Source organism: Microcaecilia unicolor, chromosome 6 (genome assembly GCF_901765095.1).
Source record: "Microcaecilia unicolor chromosome 6, aMicUni1.1, whole genome shotgun sequence".
Taxonomy (NCBI): Eukaryota; Metazoa; Chordata; class Amphibia; order Gymnophiona; family Siphonopidae; genus Microcaecilia; species Microcaecilia unicolor.
Window position 1 is genome coordinate 207,263,616 of NC_044036.1, and position 15,693 is coordinate 207,279,308.

General features: G+C 44.7%; 2 protein-coding genes across 13 annotated transcripts in view; one reads left to right on the top strand and one right to left on the bottom strand.

Moving 5' to 3' along the window:
* CFH (complement factor H) overlaps positions 1-15,693 on the top strand; it is a 463,465-nt gene that overhangs the window by 431,113 nt on the left and 16,659 nt on the right. The window lies entirely within an intron of this gene.
* Positions 1-15,693, bottom strand: part of LOC115471930 (cilia- and flagella-associated protein 251-like) — a 95,248-nt gene that overhangs the window by 59,352 nt on the left and 20,203 nt on the right. Inside the window, exons 1-2 of one of the 3 annotated variants that reach the window (XM_030205908.1) lie at positions 4,028-4,128; positions 2,911-3,012 (exon numbers count right to left, since the gene is read on the bottom strand). In XM_030205908.1, the coding sequence (XP_030061768.1) occupies positions 2,911-3,012; positions 4,028-4,035 (110 nt within the window). In that variant the 5' untranslated portion in view covers positions 4,036-4,128. Of the gene's footprint in view, positions 1-2,910; positions 3,013-4,027; positions 4,129-15,693 lie in introns of those variants that run through there. The other 2 variants (XR_003942447.1, XM_030205909.1) reach the window with 2 other exon arrangements.

Sequence of the window (15,693 nt, forward strand, 5' to 3'; positions counted from 1 at the left end):
TTCCAGCTGAGTACCTGTAAATGGGTTAATATATGTTTTTTTTTTTATTAAAGAGAGGGCTTACCTGAGCTCTGGATACTGCTGGAGGTTCCGTGGTGGCTCATGCTGTTTTTGGGTCACTTTAGGGCTTCCTGGTTTCAGCCCCACTTTGTTGGGACCCGTTTCAGGGTCCGTGCCATTTGGGGCATCTCGTTGTGGCCCACATTGTTTTTGAGCTGCTTTGGGGCTGCCCGGGGTCAGCTCTACTGAGTTGGAACCCGTTTGGGAGAGCCTGAGGTTGCTCTAGGGGTTCCAGCGTTTCTTCAAGTCATTCCAGGCCCATTTCTCACTGTCAAATTTGGGACTGGAGAGGCTCTGAGGCTCTTCTGGGTCTGGCAGAACTCAGACACATCCGTTCACGTTGCCACCAAACCACAGAATGGGATCCGGAGGTGGAAAACTGGCAGGAAAATCCCCTGCCTGGGCCTGCATCAGAGCCAAGAATATTCTGGACATGTGCAAACTTTCTCACATGCTCAGATGCCTCCGGAGGTTGCGGTAGGCCCAAATACAAGCCGGAGCTTAAATTTCTGGGCTGCCCAGCTGGAGAACCAGGCCATTCGTGGTTTTACACTGCTGACATCTGGGGTCGTTGGGGGTCCATCGGGACCCTGAAGAAGGTGGACATTAGAGGACAAAGGTAAGAGGTCTTCTGACCTAGGTTTTGTTTCATTGCATTTTATTTAGGCTGATTTTGTTTTTAGATTTATTTTTGAAATTTCTTTTTTATTGTAGGGGGTCTGTGGGTGGTTCTGGTGTAACATTTTTAAGAATTTGGGGGGTATTTATTTTGGTCAGTGTAGGTTATGTGGATCTGGCATTGAAAGGGTTAATTTTAAATGTAGACTTTTTATAGTTTATTTTATTTGTTACATTTGTATCCCACATTTTCCCATCTATTTGCAGGCTCAATGTAGCTTACACAGTACCGTGAAGGCATTCGCTAAGTCCAGTAGGGGACAAGTACAAAAGATGTTATGGTGGAATAGGGAAGATAAGATTCAGGCACGTGGGGTTAAAGGTAAGGAGGGTTTGATAATGTCCAATACGATCTTTGGTAGTGAAGTGTTGCAGAGTTGAGGCATTTAAGTTGGGTCAGTCGGGTATGCCTTTCCGAATAGATGGGTCTTTAAAGATTTTCTGAATTTTAGGTGATCGTAGATTGTTTTCACAGCTTGTGGCAGTGCGTTCCACAGTCGTGTGCTTACGTAAGAGAAGTTGGACACATGGTAGTTATAGGTTCCTGAGAACATCTTTAGATAAATTAGGGTGGTGGTCTTCGGAGAAAAATGCATTTAATTGAGAAATCCCAGGGTAGTGGTTTGGGCCATCTGGAAGGTCTTAAAATTATTTCTTGGAAATGTCCTCGATGGAGACGGGAACTGGGACTTAGTTTTAATTATTTAAAAAGCAAAGCAAGGAATTTATATAATTTTAACATGATGTATTCAAGAAAAAACGTGTGACGTCTTTAGAAATGTAGGGTTTTAAAATCTGAAATTATGATTGTGGAGATAGATGTGCTACAATGGCAAGGAGAATATGGGTACTTTTAGTGCTTGTTTAACTATTAAAATTCAAAAATATGTAGTTTTCCATTATTTTCTATGGGTCCAATATGGAGACCATTAACTTTTCAGTTAGGTTCCAAGCTTTTGGGAGTGTGAGGTAATGGGTTCTGATTGGCCACCGGAGGTCAGCTGGTCACCCTGAGTCACTGTGGATACAGATGTGTATGTCTGGTGCTGTGTGTGTGAAAGTGAAATGATGTGAAAACTTGGTGTCTGGAAGGCTGAAGAGAGCCAAAACAAGGTTTTTTGCCACATTACCTCAGGTATTGGTGTGGGAGTAAGATAAAAGAAAAGTTTTCTTAGTAAAATTTCTGGAGAGTGAGAAATCTACAGATGCAGCTGGGTTTGTCTGGATTCCAGAGAAGTTGCAGTCTTTCTGGAAGCTTGGTAGTGGCTGGTGGCTATGGAGATTAGGCTGTATTTGGTCAGAAAAGCTTGTGTTCTTTTGCTGGCCTGACACTGAGTTCATATGCCCCAGAGTGCTGCTGAGTTTGGGGTGAGAGCTTGCCTGTTCGAGTAAAGCTTGTGTTCATGTAAAGCTGGTGCTCTTTTGCTGGCCTGCTGCCACTGAGTTCATATGCCTCAGTGTGTCTGGGGTGAAAGACTGGCCAGAGTCCATTTGCTATGGTGAGACTGTAACTGAGATGGAGGCCTGACTGCAAGCTGTGATCAATTCTCAGAAGCCAAGTACTCCTTCATAGTTATGGAAAGTAAATCAGAAAGGGCATTCAGTAGGGACAATAATTATTTATTGATTTCTATTAGTTCTTGGCCACAGTACTTGAGAAAATGAAAAGTCATTAACTTGTAGTTTGTCACCTGAGAGGAAGACACAGTTTTTATCCTTTTAAGTTGGTTAAAGAAACAGGTTTCTAAGAAGTTCTGGGTAGACAACGCTGGAGCAACAAGTGCACCATCGTCAAGAAAAACCAAAGGTTCCATTCAAGCAAGGTCTACAATTCATTTATTGGTAGAGAATTTTTGATTATTAACTACAGAAAAAAAGTGTGAATTCAGACATAAAATGGTATGACCAGGAGACATCGGTAATATTCAACTGAGACAACAGACTCAAACTAACAGCAAAAAAATCTAGAGTGTGACCTTTCTCATGAGTTGGAGAGGGAGGAGATATATGTAAAGCCATAAAATTAAAAAATTGACAAGAATTCTTAAACATCAGGATCTTCCTTATTTTCAAGGTGCAGATTAATATCATCAATTATCACAAAATAGTTAAAACATGTAGATTGTTGCAAAAGAAAGTCTGTAAAGATAGAATATATATTTTTCCAATTACCTGGTAGTCAATATACAAGAATAAAACCAATTGAGCCTGATAAACTTGAGTCCAATAATTTGCATCACATCACCTCCAAACCAGGAACCAACAATGTTTCCACTAAAAAAAAATTAAAAAGACTTATATGTATGTATGTAGAAGACCCCCACTCCACCCTTTTTTATCTGATCCAGAGTAACTTTAAGCTCTAAATCGTGGGGGGCAAAGTTCTGAGAGAATAAAAGAATCATTATCAGAAATCCAAGTCTCCATAATAAAAGAGAACTCAACCTGTGAATCACCTATTAAATCTTGCAAAAGAAAATTTTATTTATTTATTTTAAAATTGTATACATCGTCTATTACCTAGGTGATTTACAAAACAAACATATATAATAAGAAGAAACAAAACATAAAACAAATCAAACTTAACATACATTACAAGCCAGTTGAAAACCACAAGTACTGTTCTTTATAGTTACAAGTCAATCACAGGCCACTCCTACATAAGAGTCTCAAGAAATAGCTGTGTTGTGGATATAGGGATGGTAGTGATAATGCAAATGTTTTAGGCCTTCCCAAGTACCAAGGGAAGGCACCACAAACGCTTAGAAACAACTCACTGAGGAGAGTCAGCAAGACACGACTATTCCACTATGCGGAAAGACAAAGACTTCTGGTTTCGTGCACTCAGGTCAGGCAGGAAGGCACCTACATATGCACAGAATCATAGGCGGACAGTGGCTCAGCTGTTTGGGGAGGCTAAAGTGAGCGGGGCCAAGCCTGAGTTCTTAATTGCCTCAAAGCATACAGAAAGGTCAGTAAAATAGTGGCAGATAATACCTTCTGTTAAAAATTTAGATATTAAGATAGATATCAAATGCCAGAGAACAAAGTGGCAAAGAAAATTAAACAGTGCAAGCTTCAGTAGCTATATATATATATATATATATATATATATATATATATATATATATAGGTCTTTTAGGCAACTGAATTAAAGTGGATTTTTTAAAAAAAGTGTCAGTAGCTGATAGCTACATTTCTATAGAGGCCTGCAGTCCATCTGCCCCCTCTTTCTCTCTCTCACATCCCACTTTTCCACAGCCAGTCTGCCTCTCTCTCATGCACATACCTTCCCATTCCACCTCCACAGAGCTTGTTGATTTTGCTGCCTCATGAGATTGGGATCTTCAAGGTCAACAGGTTCTTCATGAATCTCAAGATGCTCAAATATGTCTGAGAGCTCCATGGCTGCACAGTGCAGTTGGGAGGCACCTGCTGGACATGGGGTAGTGAAGGGAAAAGGAAAGAAATATACTGGACCAGAGTGTAGAGATGCCAACACTCAGATGTTATGACAAATAATTTTTGATGTCACCTCAGTAAGGCCAACACAGTTCCTCCACTGTAAAACACCACGTACACAAAAGTATAGCAAGATAAAGTTCTGAGTGTGTTTTTGCACAACAGCATTAACTTCCAGGACTCAAAAAGCAAAAACCTTAGGAATGAAAAGGCAGCACTGTAAATATTACACCACGCCCCCTAAAACACCAATACACCATCTAGTGAAAAAAAATTAAACAGGACTACAACAAGATCTCTACACATTCTACATGCTAGCAGAATACCACACCTTGGTTACACACACAAAACACACAGAGACCCTTAACAAATGTGAAACAAGGGACCAATCATCAGTAATAGAGATATGAAGGCAAAAAACTGAAATGGAAACCTCAGGAAGTCAGACTCTGCACACAGCACTAATAGAGAAATAGAAACTGAAATGCAAAATACAAGAAATATGCATTTCTAAAAGCTGACATTTTCTAATTCATAAATTCTGAATAAAATACTTTTTTTCTATCTTGGTTGTCCGAGTATTTTATTTTTCTATTCGCTTTGGTCTCAATGTCTCTTTTCTACTTTTCTGTTTTTTCCTGTCTTTTCAGGGCTCCTGTCTAATTTCCCTCTGTGTCCCTGTCCCTCCCTCCATGTTCAGCTTCTGCCCTCTTAGCGTCCCTATCCTCCTCTATATTCATCATTTCTCCTCTGTGGCCCTAGGTACACCTGTTCTGCATTTCCCTTCCCATGATCAGCATTACCCCACTGTGACCCAATCATCCATGTCTAACATTGCCCCTGTTTGTCCCTTTTGTATATCTGTCGAGCATTGCCCCTCTGTGTCCCTGTCTCTATGCTTCCTCCATGCCCAGCATCTCTGTCTGCCTGTCCCCTTTCTCCCACCCATGGGGCCAGTATCTCTCCTCCTCTCTTCCTTCCTGATCCCCCCAGTCCAGTGTCTTTCCCCCCTTTCCTCCAGTTCATCTCAGTCTCTCTCTCTTCCCCTCATTTCCACCTCCCCTTCCAGTCTTTCTCCCCCTCTTTTCCTCTCCTCCAGTCCAGTCCCTCTGTGTGTGTGTCTCTCACTTCCCCTTCTCTCCATCTCTCGTCCTGTGTTTCTTCCTCTCCTTCAGTCTAGTCAGTCTCAGTATCTCTCTGTCTCCCTCCTTCCTGGAGAACCAGTGTCTCTCCTCTTTCCTTGCCCCCTCCCCATTCCAGTGTCTCCCCCTCCTCCAGTCCAGCAATCTCTCTTGCCTCTTCCTGGCCCAGTTTTCTCTCTCCCTCTAGTATCCAGCACCTCTTCCTGTCTGTTACCACCCAGGTCCATAAGAGCAGTACCTACTGCATCTCACTCTACCTGAGTTCAGTACCTCTTTCCTCCTTCATTACTTCTAGTCCGGTGTCTCTTTCATTCCCCCCCCCCCCCCACCCCATTGCAGCGCCTATCCCTCTCACTCTTTTCTTCTCCCCCCTCTATTGCAGCATCTATCCTTCTTCCTTGTTTCTCTCCTGTCCGTTGCAGCATCTGTCCCTCTGCCTTGTTTCTCCTCCCCCCCCAATGTAGCATATATCCTCCCTCGTTTCCTCCCGAATGCATCTATTCCTCTCCCTCGTTTCTGCCCCCTATTGCAGCATCTATCCTTCTCCCTCATTCCCTCCTGAATGCGTCTATCCCTCGTCCACCTCCCCCCCGAATGCAGCATCTATGCCTCTCCCTTGTTTCTCCCCCCCCCCCGTCCATTGCAGCATCTATCCTTCTCCCTCGTTCTCTCCCGAATGCAGCGTCTATCCCTCTCCCTTGTCCACCTCCCCCCCCGAATGTAGCATCTATCCCTCTCTCTTGTTCACCACCTCCCCCCCCCCCTGAATGCAGCATCTATCCCTCTCGCTCCCTCCCTGCAGTCCCTCTAATTTGATTAGGTCACCGCTGGTAGTGTGGCAGCATACTAACTAAAACAGTTCACTTCGGAGCTTCATCCTGACAGCCTTCCTTATGATGCGTCCTGCCCTCGCGGAAGCAGGAAGTTGCGTCGGGACGCATCACAAGGAATGCCGTCAGGCTAAAGCCCCGAAGCAAGCTGTTTTAGTTAGTGTCATACTGGCGTCATGCTGCTACTGGCGATGATCTAAATCAAATTAGAGGGACGCAGGGAGGAATTGAGAGGGATAGATGCTGCATCAGGGGTGGGTGGGGGGGGGGGGGGGATAAGAGATGTAATGAAGGACTGGTACTTAGGGGGCTTGTGGCAGGGGAGGCTTAGCCTCCCCAAGCCTCTTATACCGGGCGCCTATGCACAGAATGATGTTGACAAATTCTTCAGAAAGTAGCATCTGTGCTGGGCTCAGGGCCGGTACAAAGGGTTCTGGCGTCCTCCTGTGAACCTACAAATTGCACCCTCATTAATACAAATTGTAGGTCACATACACCCCTTTTCTCAAAATACCTTTATTAACTTTGTTTTTTTAAATTAAATAGTAGCATCGCTGAACAAATAGACGGTTTACAAAAGGTTACAACCACTTAGCTTTTCGTACTTTCATGTTCACGAAATTAGCAATTAAATCATTGATATCTAACCTGGCACATATATTATTCTTAATAGCAATCATGGCAAGGCTTACAAGCCTTTCTTGAGAAATACTTGATCACAAATAATTTTTTATTATTTTTAACTGTGAAAATGATCGTTCACCACTTGCCACACTGACAGGAATTGTCAGCAGTATTCTTAGAATTATGCTCAGATTTGGGAATGGGAGGTTGTTTGATAGAACAAATTTTAGAGTTTCAAAAGGATTATGAAAATGGCACAACTTGGTCTTAAACAGATCTTTAAAGGCATATAGTTCATCATACAGTTCAGTTCCATTGATGTCCTCATTAACACCATCTGATAAATGAAGTTGCAAATCATTGCAGTACTGGTGGAGCAGTTCATGATCAGTTTCTGCAAGTTTATTTATGTTCTACAGCAATTTGAATTGATTGTAGTGTTGTTCTAACTGATCAAATCTTTTATTGAGGGAAGTCATTGCAACATCCAAAATTGTAAAGAAAAAAATATACACCAAATTTATTCTCAGGTGATTGAGGCAATTCATCTTCTTGTTCATACTGGAACTGTGTAGTCTTTTTCCTCTGACAGATTTGCGCAATGGCTTTGAACTCTGGTTCCCCCTCAACTTCATGACAAATTTTCCAATCAGTTTGAAGCAATGACTCATATCTGGAATCAGTACGGTAGTTAGAAATAAAGGTTTTCAAGTCTCAATGGCTGTTAAAGCGGTTGCAGCATTTTCACTGGTACTCTGAAGAATCTCACTGACTGGATTGATATGATTCAACGGGTCATGCCACAGGATGAGGGAACACAAGAATTGGAAATCCTTCAAATTGGTATTCAAAATATGTGCTCCATATTTTGAGTCATTGTCATATTTCTTATCTCATGCAGAGCATCATAGATTTCTCCAGTTTGGTGCCTGAGTGGCTGCAGAGCATCGGTGCAACTTTGCGGAGTTTCTGAAAGAGGTTTTAATGTCAGAGAAGGAACGTGCTTCCTGAGAACTGCCCAGTGCTTCATTGATGATGAGAAAAACTTTTATAACTCTTGAACTGTTCCAAAAGAGCCGATGGTCTCATGTTTCCTTTGGCAGCATCGTTTACAACTAAGTTCAGGCTGTGAGCTCCACATGGAATGTAGAAAGCACAAGGGCTCATGTTTAAAATCAGCCTCTGCAGCCCATTTCTTTTCCCTCTTGTACTGGCTCTATTGTTGTAGCTAGCCTTGACCTCTTATATCACTAAGAGGCATATTTTCAAAGCACTTAGCCTCCCAAAGTTCCATAGAAACCTATGGAACTTAGCCTCCCAAAGTGCTTTGAAAATATGCCTCTAAGATTCCAGGTGTGCAGTTGATTGATAACAGTGTCACATAAACCTTCCCCAGTTGAGTCATGTACTTCTAGGAAACCTAGGAATTGTTCTTCAATGTCTACATTTCCTTCTTTGCAGGAAAAAAAAAAGCGAATATTATTTATTTATTTATTTGTTGTATTGATACCCCGCTCTTTCCCGCTCAATGGCAGATTCAGTGCGGCTTACAAAGTATGGGTTACAAAGTATCACAGAAAGAAAACAGTTGTGGGATAGTGTAGTTATGGTGTGGTTGTATAGTGTAGGACAAGAGGAAGAGATGTGGAGGGGGGATTGAGGTATAGGTAACATTAGTGGTGTGGATTAGGTTCGTAAGTTAAGTCGGGTCGTTTGGATAGGCTTGTTTGAAGAGGTAAGTTTTCAGCAGCTTTCGGAAGGGTAGATGTTCATTGGTTGTTCGGATGGCTCTTGGTATGGCATTCCAGAGTTGGCTGCCTATAACGGAGAAGTTGAATGCGTAGTAGGTTTTGTATTTGAGACCTTTACAAGTGGGAAGGTGAAGGTTGAGATATGTTAGAGAAGATTGAACCTGTTCCTGCCTGGAAGGTCGATCAGATTGGTCATGTAGCTAGGGGATTCTCCGTGGATGATCTTGTGGACCAGAGTGTGGACTTTGAAGTTTATTCGTTCTTTGATGGGGAGCCAGTGGAGTTTTTCACGGAGTGGTGTTGCGCTTTCGAATCGTGATTTACCAAAGATGAGTCTGGCTGCCGTGTTTTGGGCGGTTTAATAACAGTCATCTACTCAGTGTGACTGACATCTGGTGTACAGTCCAATATTATAGAATAGTACTTTGCTTTCTTGATTTCAGACAAGATCTTTTCAGTGATGGCCTTGCCCAAAATTGTATTAATTTCATTTTGTATGTCTTTGCTCAAATAAAGGATTTTGGATTCCTGTCTTATAGCTCTCCTTATATGTGCCGCCATGACAGAATCAAACTTTCCAAACAGTTCAACCAGTTTAAGAAAGTTGTCGTTATTTCTTTCAAAAAGCTTATCAGATGAGTCTCGTAGAGTCAGACATTGAGATCCAAGAAATTTGATTATTTCGATGAGCCTTGCAATTACATCTGACCAATGCTTTTTTTTCCTAGCTCATACAGCCTTTGATGTTGTGAATCAAGTGTAGTTTTGTTTTTGAGATCCTTTCTGAAGTCAATCCACATTTTTGAATGTTTCTTATGAGCCAGATTTGTATCACATGTATGCAGTTTTATAGCCAGTCGATATAAAACTACTAGATGATTTGCTTGGATCTGTTGGTGAAAACAGTTTGCAGCAGAAACAGAACACTCAATCTGTGGAAACTGAGTACAGTAACCATGGTCTTGGCAGTAGTTAAAAAAACAATGAGCTGAAAATCAGTGAGAGTAAATGAACTGGAAGCTGCTGATTGCAGCAAGCCCATCTAAGAAGCTCATTGCCAACCAACAGAGGTACTAGTACCTATTTGGTCGTCTTCCTCCTCCTCCTGAGAGTGCTCACCAGTCACTTTTAATCGTTTGATAAAATTATATAGTGCTCCTGCTTGCCTCTGGATGGCCTCTTCTTTTGCTGCTTTTCTTTTCCTGTTTTGCCAACCTGATAGCTTCTTTTTGGTTGCCATCACAACCACCAGTTTGTGTGAACACTCACAGAAAAGCTCTAGACATTTAAACTTAAAACAAAACAAAAACAACAACAAACTAATAAACATTGTTAGTTTGTAAGCTTTTTTCTGGGATAAGTTTTGCCAAGAAATGTGGACCCCAGCCTGGCTTTATCCTACAGCTTTCATGACAGCACAAAATCAGAGTCCTGACTCCTGAGATGTCCCTGAAGTACTCAGAACTGTTAATGGCTGCTGCATGGGAAAATAACTGAAGCAGGCGGTTTCTCTCTGTACCCCTCCATGTGCTCAGGCAAAGAGACAGTGTCTGCATTTTCCTCCAAAAGGAGTAGGACCCACAGAATTAGGGAAAGCTAAGCAGAAAGTGATGGAGCACTGTGGACAGAGAACCAAAATCAGACAAAATGTCTCAAGGAAAGGAATAAATGTGGGAACATTTGTGCAGTATTTCAAAAACCATCACAAGAAGACACCTGGTCATTTCAAATGCTCTCTGTTCTGCATTTTCCTGAAGGACAACAGACCCTTGACCAAAGAGACAAATAAATGGATGTAAATTTATGTATCAGCTTCATAGATGACAGATCAGCCCAGAGGTCTTCCAGCTGGAGTAGGAGCCAGAAGTATGGGGAGAACAGATCACAGTAGCATGCTGCCAAGTCCTCAAACTCTAACCAGCTACAATGGTTGTACTAATTCCTAAAATCCCCAAAATATAGTAATAACATAACAAACTAGTGGAAGACAAATGAGCTGTTTCTGGACCTTTGCAAGCTCCTTGTGGGTCAGAAATTGTGGAAAACAAAAAGGGGTTACAAACTGCTTTCATATACACAGCTTGTATGCGTGCATAAAAGCCGGCTGTTTGTGTGCATGCTTGACAGTGTCACAGAGATCAGGAATTAATAAGTGAACCCTTGTGGTTGTCCGGAGACCAGCGGTCAGAAACCCAACTTCACCTGCAGTGACCTCCGTTCCCCAGCGGTTGAGCCCCTGGGTTTGGGTGGCCAGCAGGACTTAAGGAGTCAACCAGTGAGACAGACTCAGGCTCAGACAAGAAGAGAAGGCGAGCTCAGAACTGGCATAAGTCAGGTCCAGGCAGTAGTCAGGTCAGGTGGCGATCCAGCAGAGGTCAGGTCCAGGCAGTGATCCAGCAGAGTCAGGTCCAGGCAGTGGTCAGGGCAGGTGGCAATCCAGCAGAGTCAGGTCCAGGCAGTGGTCAGGGCAGGTGGCAGACTCAATGTGGCTTACATATTGTATACAGGTACTTATTTGTACCTGGGGCAATGGAGGGTTAAGTGACTTGCCCAGAATCACAAGGAGCTGCCTGTGCCTGAACTGGGAATTGAACTCAGTTCCTTAGGACCAAAGTCCACCACCCTAACCACTAGGCCACTCCATGGAATCAGATTTTCACCCCTCCCCCTCCCCGGCCCCATCAACGCTACCAACCCCACCCCCACCCCTGTCGCCACCACCACCGCTACTTCAAACCCGCATGCAGCCTGACTGCTCCCCGCTTCAAACCCACCCCCATGTTTAAAATATAATTAAACATGGTCCAGCCAGGGCTCGTTAACGCATTAACACTGAGGTGCCACTCTAGGCCCAACTCCTTCCTGATGGCTGCCGTGTGACCTGCATCCCCTCCTCCTGTGGCAGAAACTGGCTCACAGGAAGTACACACAGGAGGTGGTGGGCCAAGCCAGGTTAAGAGAGAAGGGACTGGGAGATTGGGGAGAAGGACCTGTGGTGGGCGGGGTGTCAGCATTGTCAGCGGGCAAGGCATCAGCAAATTCAACATCATTCAGAGTTGGCGGCAGCAGGCGATGGTGGCACGGCAGAACAGGAGAGTTGAGTCCGGTATGGTGATGCCCTTGAAGGCCAGCGCCCCTCTGTGGTGCTTACCCTGTTTACCGGGTTGTGCTGGCCCTGGCTGGGCTCTGTCAGATGATATCGCCCATATGTGGCAAATGGTGTTCTGCCTGTCCTCTATGATGTAACCACTTACTAGTAGAAATGTAAATTTCAATTCCAGAGGAACCATCCTACGCCCATCCATTTTCTAACCAGAGCTCTGAGGGGGAAGGAGACCCTCCTCTTCCCAAGATAGTGGGCCTTAGGTAAAAATGTTTACTTACCCCCAGGGCTGCTTTAACCACCCATGCGGCCCTGGGGAAAATTTGTGGATGCCTTCCCCCCTCAGTCCAGCAGCACATCTTCCTTAGCCCCCTGCTGCATAAATTCAGATCTATTGTCTAGGCCATGCCACTGATGGCTTTGCTGGTTCTGCCCCTTAGAAACAGGAAGCCCTTGTCAGAAGGGGGCAGGATCAATAGAGCCATTAGTTGTGTGGCCTAGACTATAGCTCTGTGTATTTATGCCATATATTTTTCAGCAGAGTGCTCAGGAAGCTGAGCTGCTGGACTGGGGGGAGACGGGCAACCACAAATTTTCCCCAGGGCCCCTGGATTGATTTTCACTTCACTATTTTAGTAGGTGATTATATTGGTGAACTGAGCACATGTCACAAAATGTAATTTTCATTTGATTTTTATTTTTGTCATTTATTATATTATACATTTTTATGTGTTTAAAGTGAGTTATTGTACTAATTTAATTATATAATAGACAGCAGCTCGACAGGGAAGGGGAGCAAAGGAAGATGCTGGACCAGGGTGTAGAGATGCTTATGGTGCCAAAGAGTGAGAATGAAGGCCAATGTGTGAGGTTTTTCTTGTGGTGCATTCAAGGTATACATTTAGCATGGTGATGAAGAGACCGAGATCTGGAAAGGGCTGCCGGTTACTTTTATTGGCAAGTGATGTCTTCCTGTGAATCTAAAAAGGGATTTCTGTTTCATGGGTGACAGACATGTTACATATTTTAAACTCTGCTTCAGTCACTTAGCCAACACACACACACACACACACACACACCACACACACACCCCACACACACCACACACCACACACACACCACACACACACACACACACACACACACACACACACACAAAACCCCTCAAGAAACAGTGCCTCATAATTTAAACCTGATCAGACACAAGTTGCTATAATGACAACCACCTCAACACACATCAATCCTTCAAAATCTTCTAAAGTGCCATCTGCTATTAAATACTAAAGTTGTGATGTCCCCTCAGGGATGCCAACACACAATCCCTCCACTGCAAAACAATATGCACAAACGTGTGCTAAAACCACATTTAGAATCTTACCATACCATAACTACACTAACTCCCAGGACTCTAAGAGCAACAACCTTATCCAAGAAAAGGCAGCACTGTAAATATTACGTTGGGCCCTAAAATACCAATACACCACCTAGAAAAAAATATTTAACAAATAGCAATGCTATGGATCTGTATATAGAAACTACATACTAGCAAAATACCACACTATGATCACATGCACAAAATACAAACAAATCCTCAACAAATACGAAACAAGGCACTGCAACTCAGTAAAGCGAATACTACATACCTGTAGAAGGTATTCTCCGAGGACAGCAGGCTGATTGTTCTCACTGATGGGTGACGTCCACGGCAGCCCCTCCAATCGGAATCTTCACTAGCAAAAGCCTTTGCTAGCCCTCGCGCGCCGATGCGCACCGCACATGCGCGGCCATCTTCCCGCCCGAACCGGCTCGTGTTCGTCAGTCCCATATGTAGCAAGACAAAGCAAGGGAAGACACAACTCCAAAGGGGAGGCGGGCGGGTTTGTGAGAACAATCAGCCTGCTGTCCTCAGAGAATACCTTCTACAGGTATGTAGCATTCGCTTTCTCCGAGGACAAGCAGGCTGCTTGTTCTCACTGATGGGGTATCCCTAGCCCCCAGGCTCACTCAAAACAACAACCATGGTCATTGGGCCTCGCAACGGCGAGGACATAACTGAGATTGACCTAAAAAATTTACCAACTAACTGAGAGTGCAGCCTGGAACAGAACAAACATGGGCCTAGGGGGGTGGAGTTGGATTCTAAACCCCGAACAGATTCTGAAGCACTGACTGCCCGAACCGACTGTCGCGTCGGGTATCCTGCTGCAGGCAGTAATGAGATGTGAATGTGTGGACAGATGACCACGTCGCAGCTTTGCAAATCTCTTCAATAGTGGCTGACTTCAAGTGGGCTACCGACGCTGCCATGGCTCTAACATTATGAGCCGTGACATGACCCTCAAGAGCCAGCCCAGCCTGGGCGTAAGTGAAGGAAATGCAATCTGCTAGCCAATTGGATATGGTGCGTTTTCCCACAGCCACAGCCCTTCCTGTTGGGATCAAAAGAAACAAACAATTGGGCGGACTGTCTGTTGGGCTGTGTCCGCTCCAGATAGAAGGCCAATGCTCTCTTGCAGTCCAATGTGTGCAGCTGACGTTCAGCAGGGCAGGAATGAGGACGGGGAAAGAATGTTGGCAAGACAATTGACTGGTTCAGATGGAACTCCGACACAACCTTTGGCAAGAACTTAGGGTGAGTGCGGAGGACTACTCTGTTATGATTAAATTTGGTGTAAGGGGCCTGGGCTACCAGGGCCTGAAGCTCACTGACTCTACGAGCTGAAGTAACTGCCACCAAGAAAATGACCTTCCAGGTCAAGTACTTCAGATGGCAGGAATTCAGTGGCTCAAAAGGAGGTTTCATCAGCTGGGTGAGAATGACATTGAGATCCCATGACACTGTAGGAGGCTTGACAGGGGGCTTTGACAAAAGCAAACCTCTCATGAAGCGAACAACTAAAGGCTGTCCTGAGATCGGCTTACCTTCCACACGGTAATGGTATGCACTGATTGCACTAAAGTGAACCCTTACAGAGTTGGTCTTGAGACCAGATTCAGACAAGTGCAGAAGGTATTCAAGCAGGGTCTGTGTAGGACAAGAGCGAGGATCTAGGGCCTTGCTGTCACACCAGACGGCAAACCTCCTCCATAGAAAGAAGTAACTCCTCTTAGTGGAATCTTTCCTGGAAGCAAGCAAGACGCGGGAGACACCCTCTGACAGACCCAAAGAGGCAAAGTCTACGCTCTCAACATCCAGGCCGTGAGAGCCAGAGACCGGAGGTTGGGATGCAGAAGCGCCCCTTCGTCCTGCGTGATGAGGGTCGGAAAACACTCCAATCTCCACGGTTCTTCGGAGGACAACTCCAGAAGAAGAGGGAACCAGATCTGACGCGGCCAAAAAGGAGCAATCAGAATCATGGTGCCTCGGTCTTGCTTGAGTTTCAACAAAGTCTTCCCCACCAAAGGTATGGGAGGATAAGCATACAGCAGGCCCTCCCCCAATCCAGGAGGAAGGCGTCCGACGCCAGTCTGCCGTGGGCCTGAAGCCTGGAACAGAACTGAGGGACTTTGTGGTTGGCTCGAGATGCAAAGAGGTCTACCAAGGGGGTGCCCCACACCTGGAAGATCTGTCGCACTACATGGGAATTGAGCGACCACTCGTGAGGTTGCATAATCCTGCTCAACCTGTCGGCCAGACTGTTGTTTACGCCTGCCAGATATGTGGCTTGGAGCACCATGCCGTGACGGCGAGCCCAGAGCCACATGCTGACGGCTTCCTGCCACAGGGGGTGAGATCCGGTGCCCCCCTGCTTGTTGACGTAATACATGGCAACCTGGTTGTCTGTCTGAATTTGAATAATTTGGTGGGACAGCCGATCTCTGAAAGCCTTCAGAGCGTTCCAGATCGCTCGTAACTCCAGAAGATTGATCTGCAGATCGCGTTCCTGGAGGGACCAGCTTCCTTGGGTGTGAAGCCCATCGACATGAGCTCCCCATCCCAGGAGAGACGCATCCGTGGTCAGCAGTTTTTGTGGCTGAGGAATTTGGAAAGGACGTCCCAGAGTCAAATTGGACCAAATCGTCCACCAATACAGGGATTTGAG